General features: G+C 40.4%; 2 protein-coding genes across 2 annotated transcripts in view; one reads left to right on the plus strand and one right to left on the minus strand.

Annotated features, from left to right (window-relative positions):
- Positions 1-2381: 2381 nt before the first annotated feature.
- The window catches only part of Smc6 (structural maintenance of chromosomes 6), a 61578-nt gene continuing 50066 nt past the window's right edge, over positions 2382-13893 (plus strand). The window contains exons 1-4 of the mRNA XM_051143433.1: positions 2382-2551; positions 9165-9307; positions 10289-10406; positions 12573-12678. Coding sequence (XP_050999390.1) covers positions 9170-9307; positions 10289-10406; positions 12573-12678 — 362 coding nt within the window. The 5' untranslated portion in view covers positions 2382-2551; positions 9165-9169. The remainder of the gene's footprint in view (positions 2552-9164; positions 9308-10288; positions 10407-12572; positions 12679-13893) is intronic.
- Positions 8549-8947, minus strand: LOC127187429 (40S ribosomal protein S12-like). Its single transcript, XM_051143434.1, is given in 1 exon segment — positions 8549-8947. A coding segment is annotated over 1 exon segment (399 nt).

The following is a 13893-nucleotide window of genomic DNA, read 5'->3' on the forward strand; positions in this document are numbered from 1 at the left end:
CTATTAAATCCTCCAAAACCATGTAAATTTGTGTCTGTACTCAAACCTCTTAAATTAACTGCTGCTGCCACTCTCATAATGCAATCAATATAAATTACTAATAAAATGTGTCTCGTAACATATTTATAATTTTTAAGAATTAGCCATGAAAAAAGAAAGGAGTCAACCAAATCAGAATATATTGCAAATAGTTTTATAACTTATTAACAGCTTCAATGTATGTAGTTTGAAGGAACGAGCACTGAATATGGACTACATAAGCCTAGGACTTAGGTTTCAGACACAATACTGATCAGCTCTATAGTCTGGGAGAGACAATGAGCCTTGCTCGAAAATGAGACATATTAAATCTGATAAATGACAAGATTCTAATATCCTTTGACTCTTAAGACCAATTTTGGTAGCAGGAATATCCAGATTATGGCTTGACACAAGGTAAGTTTCTACATTAACGAAGGGTTTAAGAATCTACCTCAAGTTAAAACAAAACCAGACCCTTTGATGTAACCATATGGTACCCATAAATCCATTTATGCTCCTAGAGCTTCCTTAAGAGCTATTAAGTTTCTATTGGTTAATTATAAAACTGAATGAGGTGAGAAAAACACAGGCCCTTGCTAATTCCACTAATGAATCAAATGTAAAGAACATAAAAAGAAGCCAATACCTTGATTTATGCAAAAACATATGAAGCAAACTTTCTACTTTGTCAAAATTTAAGGAGATAGAAAATAATTTCCAAAATCACAATTGGTCAGTTATAGTTTCATATAAAAACTGGCAAACAGTATAAACTGTCATCGTACAGGGTTGCATCTACCTATAAGAGACTTACCACATATTTTTATCAAATCCTGCTGTTTAAAAAATTTTTTTTCAGTTGTACTGTCATATGAGCTTAATTTAAACTCTGAGGTTCACGTTTCATTTACCTATCAGTATTTATTAGGAATGTGGCTGGGTGCTAGAGATAACTATAATGATCCGGTTTTGGATTTAAGTAGCTTACTTGGGAGGATGAGGCCGTAGTGGGAAAAGTTACCATTAATAGGATGATAGTACTGCCAGTGGTAAAGAAATAAAAGCTTAGGATATGGAAAAGCATCCACCAAAGCTTCCTGGAGGAAGTGAGATGTAGGAAGGACTTCCCACTTGTGTTTCCCACATTTTAGTCTACTTTTACTATGTCATCATACTTTTCAGTACTTCATGAGAAAAGACGCTACGTATGATTACTTTTTGATGTGAATGGTGGCTCTGAACGAAGCAATTTATTTCATTACTGGAGACATCGTTGGGGTGGACAGCCTGAGGCTGAGGTGTCAGTGAATGCCATTTCCGGATACACACACTCTCTCCCCCCCCCCCCCCCCCCCCCCCCCAGTCGTCGGAGGAAAGACGGAAACACAGGAAGGTTGCTTGGCTAGGTTGGCATAGTGATGTGAAATTGTGTAAAGAATGGATAATTAACATCGGGTTGAGAAGCGAATGGAGAACGGCCCAAAACAACTTTAACTGTAGATTTATTTAAAGCAATGTCCATGCTTGAATGGATCGGAGAGAGGAGAAAGGACTGCAAACACAATTCCAAAGACACACCTAAGTGGTAACTGCTGTAATAAAACTATTTTTCCAACTGCAACCATAATGCAGAGAGACGTGTGAGTGGGCATCGGGGAAGGTCGCCCAGATGGCTTTTAAGGAGGCGTGATATCCTCGGGAGAAGGGCCGTGGGGGGCACTGCAGGGCGGCTGCGGACGAGCTCGCCCTCCCGTTACTGTTCTAGAAGCCGATGGAAGGACCGGGCGGCCTCGGCCTGTCCCGCGGGACTTACCCAAAGAGCCCCTCCTCGTGGCTGTGGAAGGACACTTCTGTCATTTACCAATCTGGTCTGGAGTCTAATTAACTACCGCCGCCCCTAAGACCCCGAATTCCGTCAAACCAAAGTTAAAAGGAAAAAAGAAAAGCCTCTCGTTGCTTTGCCAAACACTTAGCTCCAGGCCGCAGTTTCGAATTCAGCGCCTCCGCCCTTAGCCCCACCCCTTCCGGGAAACGGATTGCTTCCAGACCCGCCTCTCCCTGCCTTAGCGGTTTCACTTTCCCTCCCTGCACTCCGCCCTGCGGACGCCTGCGTAGACCTGTTGCCAAGGCGCCGGAGGATCACGTCCCCGTCTTCCCCCCTTCCCCATCCCCCGCCCCCGCTCGCCTCCCCCGCCGTCTAGAGCCGCCGCTGAGGGGCGCGTGCCTCTCCGCTTCCCGCACTACTCCCGCCTGCTAAGCGCACTTCCGGTTCCCTCCCTCAGACCAGAGCGGCGCGAAAGCCAGGGAGCGCGCAGGCGCGGGCGGAGCCCGGGGGGGCGAGGAGGGGCGGGGCGCAGGCGCGGACTGTCCCGCGGCGGGTGCCTGTCTGCGGGGCTCCCGCCTGCTTTAGGGGCGGGTGAGCCCTGCTTGGCGGGCGAGCGGTGGCCGAGGTCGGACGCCCTCAGGGTGGCCTTCGCGTCGTGACAGCCGCGCCGACTGGCTTCTCCGGGGCCACCGCGACTTGTTGGAGGTAGAGTGAGGGCGCGCGCTTTCCTCTCTCGGTGCCCCGGAGCCCCGTGCCTCGGCGGGCCGCCCTCGGCCCTCCTGGAAGCTGCGGGTGCTCAGGGTCGGGCCTGCGTGCGGGCCGCGGGGACCCTCGCGCCCTCGGCAGGGACGCTGTTCTCCGCCGCGGGAAACTTGGCCGTGGGCTCCGGCCCGCCGTCGCGCGCGTCCCCAGGCGGCCCGGGCGTTGGCGGGCAGCCGCAGAGGTCGGGCCGGGGCTGAGGCCGGCGCTGGAGCAGGGTACTCCACGCTTAGGCTCCGTTAAGGGCGGCGCGGGGGGGGGGGGCGGATTGGAAATGCCGTTGAAATCAGAATTTGCCGTTAAATCCAGTTTCCCCTAAACGCTCCTCGGATTAACCAGGCGAGAGTAAATCGTCGTGTTTGGATAGCATTTTTTTTTTTTTTTAACCCTTCGTTACCGTGGAATTGGAGGGGAATCGCTACTGGCAACTCTAGAAAACAGGACCTGAGGGTAGAGAAAAGAGCTGAGGAGAATAGGGCTTAAGGTGAGACTCCCATTCCTAGAAAGAGCAGCTATTTGACATACAGAGCCCCGAAGACAAGTTATGCGAGCCCTTACTACGTTGATAGTTAATTGGTAGAAAGAACACCAAGTTTGCATTTTAAAGGCAACTTGTTCTGAGATGTCGCTTCAAAGTTAGAAAAGTCCATATCCCCTGCCTCGTAGGAAACCTGATGGAGTCTTTTAAAATGCGTAATAGTATATGCAGTGGCTAGCAGCTCGTTTTAAGGCGGCTGTGGGAGAACCTATTTGAACTAACATTAGACTCATCCCAGATAGTATGTGAAACGAATTTTCTTTTTTTAATGTTTAACTCTGTGTTCCTAAATTCTTTTCCTGGCAGCTGAGGAATGTAGTGCTGATGGTAGAGTGCTTGCCTAGCAATCAAAGAACCTCAAGGTCGGTCCCCAGTAGGACATATAACCCTGGGTGGTGGTGCAGGCATGTAATCCTATCACCCAGGAGGTGGAGGCAGGAGCATGAAAAGGTCCTGTGCTACATAGCAAGTTTGAAGCTAGCTTCCTGATATGTGGGGTCCTGTCTCAAGGAAAAATGATTTTTTTTTTCCCCCCCTAGCCCAGGGATGATGGCTCAGGTCTGTAATTTCAGTTCTCAGTAGAGACAGAGATGAGATAGGACAGTTTGGGCTACTTAGTGAATTTCAGGCTAGCTCAGGCTACAGAGTAAGACGTCCTCAAGCAAAAATCATTGTCTGAGTGGGTGTGGGAAGTTCAGAGAGCACTTGTCATTGTTTAAAAACGGATACTGTGACTGATTGCAGAGTGATACCACCTCTTTACCTCTCAGTTCTAAGTCAGTGGGAGTCCTGAGAGAGTTAATTCAGTATAAAGCGTTCAAGCATTGAGTTCAACAAAAAGCGAGTATAAACAGCAGGTTGAGTGTTCGGGTAAAACAAGTCGTGTGCCCCCCCCCCCCCCCCAGTCTCCGCCCACCTCCAGAGATTAATTTTTCTAAGAGCCAAGACTAGAATTTTATGTAAAACCCGCCTGACTCTTTACTGCCATTTTAATTGTTAGGAAAGTCAATCATGATGTAGTAGGGCTGGAGAGATGGCTCAGAGGTTAAGAGCACTGGCTGTTCTTCCAGAGGTCCTGAGTTCAATGCCCAGCAACCACATGGTGGTTCACAACCATCTATAGTGAGATCTGGTGCCCTCTTCTGACCTGCTGGTTCACATGCAGGCAAAATAATAATTTAAAAAAAAAAAAAGAAAAAAAGAAAGATGTAGTAGGCGGCCTAGGAGTATTATTCAGTGGTGGATTTCTGCTTCAGCATGTGGGGACCCTGAATCCAATCTTCAGTGACCCCCCTAAAGTAGTTAACGTACTTGTGAGCAATAATAGTTAACCAAAAAATTTACTGTAGTAGTACATGCATTATATTTGAATTACCTAGAAATTTTTATTATTATTTTATGTGTATGGGTGTTTTGCCAGCATGTATATCTGCACCACATGTATGCCTGGTGCATGGAGCTGTTAGACAGTTGTAATCTTTAGACAGTCATAATCGTTCATGTGGGTGCTGGGAGTCAAACTTGAGTTCTCTGGGAAGAACAATCAGTGCTCTTTTACCTCTGAGCTATCTTTCCAGCCCATTTGGCATACTTAAATGTCACAGTTGTTTTATATATGTAACACTAGTAAGTCCAGGTAACTGAGTCCAGTGTGGCTAGTTGTATTATATTTGTATGTGTGTGTGTGTGTGTCTGTCTGTTGTTATACAGGTTAAAGTAGTTACGTCTTTTACCACTCCGAGTGCTTTCTCGGTCACCAACGTCTATCCTTGGGACATTTCAAACTCAAGTGTTTGCAAACAAAACAAATGTGTTATTTTTTTCTCTTGACAAATATACCATCTGTTTATAATGGCAGATAGCATTAAGTGAGAAAGTGAAAAGTTTTGAAGCAAGTCCAAAAGAACATTTAGAGGAACACGTAAGGATAGAATTATTTTTCTAGTTTTTGGAGAGGCACACAAGAAGATAACAGATTGTCAGTCACTGAGTGTGAGTAAATTGTCGGTTAAACTCAGTTTATGCCAGTAGGAATCTGGACGTGAGCGGTTTGATTTTCCTTTGAAAGACCGGGATTTGAATCTGTTCTGGTGGCATCTGTCTGCATCTAGTTACTACGTTGAAGTCTACAATTCGAGCCTCTGTTTCTATGTTGTGATTTATATCATGAGGCAATCAAAGGATTTAGTTTATTCCAGAGCTAAGCATAGTTACTCAACAATGTTAATTCTATTTGCTTGGACTTTTACCTAGTCTTTTTAACTATTTGCTTTCTCCTCTACTCCATTATCCCTGATACTGCTCTAGTGTTCATTGAAGATTTTATTATAAACTATCTACTTTGGCATTATTCTTAGTGTATCCCAGACTACAATACACTTTCAAATAAAATTTGAATATTCAAATCATATTACCTGGAATACTCAAAGTGGAGGACTTCCCAGTTTCTGCTGATCTTGGATTTCTTGGTGGTTGGACTTAAATGTTTTATTGAATTACCTAGTCAACCTCACTTTATTTTGTAATATATTCTGAACAATGTGCTAAGTTAATTCAGTACATTAAGGTTTAGTGTAGAATGAATGTGTTTTGTAGATGGGAAGAGTACACCTAGAGAAGTGGCAAACAGTGCAGGGCAGATAGCTGATTGTATTTCTATCTCAGAGTAGCAGTACTATTTATGTTTATTTAAAAATAGTTTTAATAATTATAGCATTAAATAAGTCAATTCTGTTATGCTGGATACTACTGTTAATCTCTACTTTGGCATTAATGGGAAGTATGAGTTAAAGTTCAAGAGCCAAAATTTTATAATTCTGATAAAACTGTAGGATCTCATTAAAATTATATATATATATCTCACTGATTTTTCTTTTATGTTACTTTTTTTTTTTTTTTTTTTTTTTTGGGATGTTCCTCACTGTTCCTGCTTGAAGTTTTACTTTGTATAAGAGGAGATGATACTATTCCTTAATTTAGTGGTGTGTTTCTGTTTTTAGCCTGGGAGATATATATATATATATATATATATAGCTAGGCCTTATATCAAACAAACACACAAACCAAAACAACAAAAATTGTTAAAATTGTAGATAAGTTAAATAAACTATAGTGCTTTATCAGTGTACTCAGGATCTCAGTGGAGCTTTTCCTTTTTCTGTATCTGTTGTGTTTTTTATCTTGCTAGAAATAATGGTATTACTTTTTTTTAAAACCTATATCTAATTCTCAGAACATTTGTACATGTGTTTTGAAAGTCTTTCATTTTAAAATCAAAAGTAGGAGGATCCTTCAGTGTCTCTTAGATGTAAGTTTCCCTGGAAACCTTGTAGACTGCAAATCCCAGGCTATACCCAGCAAATAAAAGCAGCCTCATTATGAAGTGTTTGAGTATAGTATCTTTTGTGTAGTGTACATTGTAAACTCATCACACTTTGTCTAGTGTTCCTCCCTCATCCCTGCTTCACTTGCCAGACTACTTTCTAATGATGAAGTACTAAAGTCAGACTGTTTATGGGTGCTTTCTATCAGATCGACTATTAATGATTGATAAAATAATGCCTAAAAGGCGTTCAATATTGGGTAACCAAAGAGAAATGGTCTCTCTTTGTTTAGCAGTTTATAAATTAGTACTAAGTAATTGATAAAGGAATAGAAACTGGGTAAGATAGAAAGTGTTGCTGGGAAATAATGGTCTGGTGGTATTTGGGGAATTTAAATTAGCCAGAATCTGAAACTAACATACAATGATTCTTGTTATTGAGTAATTTGAGAGGGAGGGTGGTGATTTTGTTTTGAAGTTTTGGCTTCTATAAGAGATTTGAGATAAATATTAAATTATTTGCAGAGAAAGATGCTGCTAATAAGATACAAATATGATTAAAGCAATGTTCTGTAGAAAAGGGGAATATTACGTGTCCTTTGGATGCTAATCTTTACCTCCCTCCCTCCCTCCCCCCTCTCCCCTCCCCCACCCCCCTCTCTTCCCCCTTCAAGACAGGGTTTCTCTCTAGTCCAGGCTGCCCTGGAACTCACTCTGTAGATCAAGCTGGCCTTGAACTCAGGGATCCATTTGTTTTACCTCCAAAGTGCTGGGATTAAAGGCATGCACCTCGTGTCCAGCAGCTAATATATCTTATATTAAATATACTTGATTTCAGAAAGGCATAGAGTCCAAGTCGCTTAGAAGTGTCATTTACTGGTTCTCAAATTGTTTAAAAGTGCTTTAAATGACCTGGAATCTTACTCTTATTCACATGCTCTGACATGGAGCCCAAGATCTGGGATGTCTGTCCAGTTTCTAGGGTACGAGATACTGTATTTTGAGCTTTGGACTACATTCTGAACATCAAGTCTGCAAATCATCTGATGGTCCTTAGGTCCCTACTGCTCTAACTTATACAAGAGCAGTGCCTATTACCTGTCGTAGTTTTCTGAGTGTGGTGCAAGAATTTACAAAACAGGAATGCACATGGGAATCTGCCACATGCTACCTGACATGAAATGTGCAGTTGTGTTTTCTGTGTTTCAAATGTTTTTTTGGTTTTCATTTATGCTATGGAAAATATTGATAGATACAAGCTAACACCCTATTTAAAGTCAGTCAGTCTCTCAACTCTTTAAAGTATCTTGCTCACTCTTTTACTCTTTTTTTTCTTCTTCTTCTTTTTATTCTTTTTGATACAGAGTTTCTCTATGTAGTCTTGGCTGCCTGGATTCACTTTGCAGACCAGGCTGGCCTCAAACTCATGGAGATCTGCCTGCCTTTGCCTCCTCAAGTACTGAGATTACAATGCACAGTGTCTCTTGTACTTTATAAGTACTTGGTTTATGATAATCAAGATGGATTATGTAGGGAACAAGGAAATTACTAGTGTGAGGCATCACTGCTTCAAAATGTGTTTCTTTGGGAAATAATTTAAAAATCTAGTTTTATTTGATTAGTATTACTTTATGTTATAGAAGTTGCATGGTTGTAATTTCAGGAGGGACTGTGCCCTCTCTATTAATAGGAACATAGAAGACAACATTTTACCAATAAAATATTTTTCCCTTTAATGAGTTTGGGAGTAAAATATTTAGTTAGGGTCTTATCAGTTTAGTTACAGCCATGAATAACTATGAGGTAAAACTCAGCTGATAATGTGTAATCCAGGTAGTTTTTTTTGTTTTGTTTTGATTGTCTACTTTAAGACACTGTAGAATTACTTTCTTATCTGTCTAGAAATTAGAGGTCTAGCTCAAGTCTTCAGGGACTTGAAGCATCATCAGTTGTGGTGCGTTTCTTTGGAGGTTCTAGTGGGAAATTTCTTTCCTTGCTCTTCTGGTATTTTTTTGACTTTTGCTCCCTAACTCCATGTAAGGTGAATGCTTTATTATTTTTTTTAATGAGCCAAAAATATTATTCATTTCTTGGATTTGAAGTATTTCTCAATGACATCCTTGGCCTGAGATTCTTTGCCATAGTCCTTGGCTACTATACAACTGCAAACAACCACTGTCTGTGGCTTCCCCTCTCAACCGATTTTACAGAGACTTACTTATTCCCCTAGTTTCTTGTTGTCATCAACCTTAATCAAGTTGATCTGGTACTCAGCACACAGTGTCTCCACCAGCTTGACATGCATAGGCTCATTACAGTTGGATGTGAGCACACAAAGATGGGCCTGGCACTTCTCTAAGGCTTTGTCAGCTTCACATGTGCCATGTGCTAGGCTGTTGTTAGGGAGGGCTGTCTTCAGCACCTCTTGTAGAGCAGTACTGACCTCCATTACACCTACAGTAGCAATGCCTTCCTTGGCCATGGTGGTGGATAACAGATGAGGCCAGATTGTGAGCCCACTTGAGCCTCTGCCTTCATGCAACTTGTTGGCAGCAGGGGAAAACGGAATACTTTATTTTTAAAAGTAAAATGGTGAGACATACTGCTTAAAATTAAATGAGTTTTGTGTGATTTTAATATTTATTGAATAATCTTTATATGCTTGACTTTTGTTATTATTACTATAAACATTTGTTCAGATCTGATGGCCAAAAGAAAGGAAGAAAATTTCTGCTCTCCTGAAAATGCAAAAAGGTCAAGGCAAGAAGAACTGGAAGATTTTGATAAAGATGGAGATGAGGATGAGGCTACAATTTCTTTCACAAATGGAACCTCTACTTTGGTAAGTATAGAGAATGAATTCCATGTTCAAACTGTGGCTAGCTCTCTTTCAGGAATATTCTAAATGCTCTTTTGTATTTTATAGTAGTGCTCTATCAGAGATTCTCAGGTGGAAGTGGAGGTGTTGCCCTCTACCTCCCACAGTATCGAGCAACATCTGAGTGCTATACAAGTGGAGATAGATGCGTGCTACCAGCACTGTTGTGTAGGAAAGACTTAAGACTCTGCTGAATGTTCTATAATGCACAGGACAAACTCTGTAGGAAAAATTATTTGTTAGTTTTGCCAGTGTTAAGAAAAAGCTTTGTTTGTAGTGGTGCACACCTTTAATCTTAATACTCAGGAGGCAGAGGCAGGCAGATGACTGCAGGGTCAAGGCCAGTCTGGTCTACAACATGAGTCTAGGACAGTCAAGGCTACACAGAGAAACCCTGTCTCAAAAAACCAAAAAAAGAAAGAAACAAACAAACAAAAAAAAACAAAACCCAAAGTGAGTCCAGGACAGCCAAGACTACAGAGAAACCCTGTCTTGGGGGGGTGGGGGGGGTGGGGGTGGGGAGGAAGAAGAAAAGAAAAGAAAAAGCTTTGTGATATACTTGCTAGATATTTTAAAGATTGTAAAATTAGTGGTAAACTAAAGAAAATTCTCAGACGGTGGTAGTGCAGGTGCACACTTTTAGTGCCAGTACTTGGGAGGAAGAGGCAGGTGGAGCTCTTTGAGTTTGAGGCCAACCCAGCCAGCCAGGGCTACACACAGAGAAACCCTATCTTGAAAAACAACAAACAAACAAACAAAACAAAACAAAAAAAAGAAAGAAGAAAGAAAAGGAAATTATTTAATACTGGTCATTAAAGGTACTGTGGCTCACTTATATAACTTTTCATTAATAAATACTGGTCTCTTAGATGCTTGGATATTAGTAATGAGTGTATTAGGGAGATTAATTCTTTTTTTTTTTTTTTTTTCCTTTGTTGCTAATAGACTGCAGCAGAAGTTGGAATAATTGAGAGTATTCAGCTAAGAAATTTCATGTGCCATTCAATGCTTGGACCTTTTAAGTTTGGTTCTAATGTCAACTTTGTTGTTGGCAATAATGGAAGTAAGTGCTTTTGCTCTTTTTATACTCTACTTTGTGATGACAGTGCATGAGGTCTTTTTAAATAGTTGACTATTAATGCTCATAGATATTTGGGTCTATACTTTATGACTTCCCAGGATTTATTCAGTTTACACTTAAAGAAAATATTGAGTTAACTTTTGCTATGTTATTTAAGTAGTAGGTATAAACATTTCCTTTCTTTTGTTGTCTTAGATTTATTTTTTATTTGACTGCATGAGTGTATGTTTGTGGATCCCATGAGTGTACTGCCCTCAGAGGTCAGAAGATAGCTTTGAATCCCCTAGAACTGAAGTTATAAATGGTTGTGAGCTACCATGTGGGTGTTGGGACCTGAACCTGGGTCCTGTCCAAGAAGAGCAAGTGCTTTTAACTACTACACTGTCTCTTTCTTTGTGTTTTTTTCCTGGAGCTGAGGACCAGACCCAGGGCCTCTTCCTTCCTTTTTTTCTTCCTTCCTTATTTTTTGCTTCTTTCTGTTTTCTTAAAATGGAATCTCAGTTATGTGTTCAGGCTCATCTCAAACTACTGGGCCTAAGGAGCCCCCTATCTTAATAGAAATGCACCACAGAAACCTGGTGTAAACACTAGATAGGGCACAATAAATAAATAAATGCAAACATAGGAAGTAACAATTCCACTGTTGTGGTCAGTGAGATTTGTGAGAAGGAGCTTGTTTTGCTGGTACATGAATGAAACTTAAAGATTCCTTAAGACTCATTTAGCAAGAAGCTGATATGTTCTAGGCATAGATGGCTCATTCTCAGGTGTTTAGAGAATAGAAGATGTATATGGAGAATGGGGCTTAACCTTATGTTTTTTCATATGGTACATGGTGCGGACATGATGGAGAAGGACAGGATGACATTAGAGAGTTTATTGTATGCAATACTGTTGAAAATCATAAAGGCTTGATTTTGGAGTTTTATTCAGATGTCAGAGGGTAGCCTCAAATTTTTTGAGTGATGGTTTGAAATAGGCAGGGTTGTTGTGACAAAGCAGCTATATTGTGGCAGTTGACAGTTAGACAAGCCAGGTATCAGAGGGGACTGAGATAGTGCATAGTCTACCACCTAGTGACAGTACTAGGCAAGGAAGTGAGATATGTGTAGCTCCACAGTCCTTGCTTTATCATTGCTGCCTTTGCCATTCAGTGTAGAAGGAAGAAATGTTGGCAGGAGAGAGTGAACAGAGAAAAGGATCATTGTTACAGGGATGTTGCAGAGTATGAGAAGTAAAGAAAAACTTGTGGGTTCTCAAGTTGTGTTTTTATAAAAGTTTGATTTCTTTTATAAAACTCAATAAAGGAGAATTAGCTAAGGCGTTATACCTGATAGTAAAGAAAAGAAAGAACTTGAAAGGCATTCCAAGTACTAAATTGAGGTAATCATTAATTTATATTGGCTAGTTTGGTGGTATTTGTAGAAGATAAAAAATAGTTAATTGGTTGGTGGATGATAAAATTCAGAAAGTGGTTATTATATCTGAATTAAGAGATTTCAAAGTGGAGTTTTTGATATTTTATATCTTTCTGAGTAAAAAGAATTACACTTAAAAAATTAAATGTAAAAGCTAGAAGTTGAATATTCAAATTAAGGATAAAAAAATTAAACTGTAAAAATACTAAAGTAAAAGCTGTCAAAATATTAAAATTATGATTTTTTTTTCCTAATTTTCTCTATTTAACATGGTTAAATATGTGCTGATTCTAAGGATGCGTCATATAGTGAAAGAGACAGACAGCATTCCTTCCCATGTGCAATTTCTTTATACCTGAGAGCTATTTTAAAGTTTTTGTTCCAAAATTTATGAAAGGAGTAGCCACAATTAAATTGGAGCATAACAGTAAATTATGTAAATTAATTACATATGTAAATTGAGTTAGTATTTTGATGCACCAAGATGATAGGCTTGAGTTTCAGGTTGGAAAGATATTTGCCATTTCCCTCTTTCATTGTGTGGAAAAATTTGTGATCTGAAATGTACAATTTTTTCCTGCTTGTAATTGTGAGGTAGTTCTTGATTATAAGTGAATTTGTAATTATAACTGAATTTTAGTTGCGGTTGAGATAAATTCAGAGATTTTTTTGAATATAGTTATAAAGTCAGCATTTTCTCTTTATGAATTTTCAATGTATGTTTCTTTAGGTGGGAAGAGTGCTGTGCTCACCGCTCTCATAGTTGGTCTTGGCGGAAAAGCCATTGCTACTAACAGAGGATCCTCTTTAAAAGGATTTGTGAAAGCTGGGCAGAAGTAAGTGTTTCCTGCATGAGATTTAAAACAAATTCTTCCCTCATATATTGCATCCTACCACACACAGTTTCCCCTCCCTCTTTTCACCTAGCCCATCTCCCCCAATGTCTCCTCTCCCCGAGATCCACTCCTTCTCTGTTTCTCTTCAGAAAAGGGTGGGCTTTGTAGGGATATCAGCCAAACATGGCATATCAAGTTGTAATAAGACTCTTTATATTAAATCTGGATGCTTTTTATTCTCTAGTAAGAAGCATGCTTTAGAACCCTGGAAATTGCATTTCTCCACAGGAGAGGTTTCGTGTGTTCGTCCTTTGCCTGCCCTGGTTGCCAGCATGGCCTTCTGCTTCCCCTTTCCTTCTGAACACATAGCTTGTATTACTTGGTACAATGCACTGCTCACTTAAACTTTTTACTTTTATGGAAGAAATAACAGCTACAAATTTAAGTATTCTTAAAATGAATATTTATAAATAGCATACTTTTGTGGGTTTTGGCCAAAACAGGTATCAGCTATCACACTAACATGATGGGGATGAGAGCAAACTTGGTAATGAGCCAAGTTGTTCTGTATAGAATTTCTTTAGCTTTCTGAGAATTCTAGAAAAGTACCCTACTCTGTGGTTCTGTTCCTTTTACTCAATAAATGTGATTTTGGGACTTCAGTCACAAGTCCACTGTCTGGACTCTTTGAAACAGGATACCTTATCGCGTAGGCTGTCCTTTATTTTATCATGTAGCCTTGGGTTTTGAACTTCTTTTAATTACAGGCATCTTCCATTGTCTCTGGCTATATTCACCTTTCTATTAGACGCGGCCTTCGTATAATTGTGTCAGTTGTCTACTTTTGTATCATTGCAGTTGGTGCCTTTTGCCCTCTAACAGCCCTCTTTCTGGGGCTCAGGCTGGTGCTGTCGTCGCCCCTCCTCCTGCTCTGTCTTCCTGTCCCTGTTCTTTAGGCAAGGACTGTGCCACTGAGGAGCGACCCCAGTTCCTCTTTTTTTTTTTTTGACACTGTCCCTGATGCTTCTAGATGCCTCTAGTCTTAGTTTCTCATGATAATACTCAATTCTTGTTACATTCTCTTACAGTACGTAGTTGTTGACTCTATATAATGAAAGCTCTTAATAATTAATGCTAGTGCACGGCAGAACACAGATTTCTTTCTGTTTGGCACTCTGTCCATTTTTTTATTTTCATGCTTCAAAATAGAGTAGG

Source organism: Acomys russatus, chromosome 1 (assembly GCF_903995435.1).
Source record: "Acomys russatus chromosome 1, mAcoRus1.1, whole genome shotgun sequence".
Lineage (NCBI taxonomy): Eukaryota > Metazoa > Chordata > Mammalia > Rodentia > Muridae > Acomys > Acomys russatus.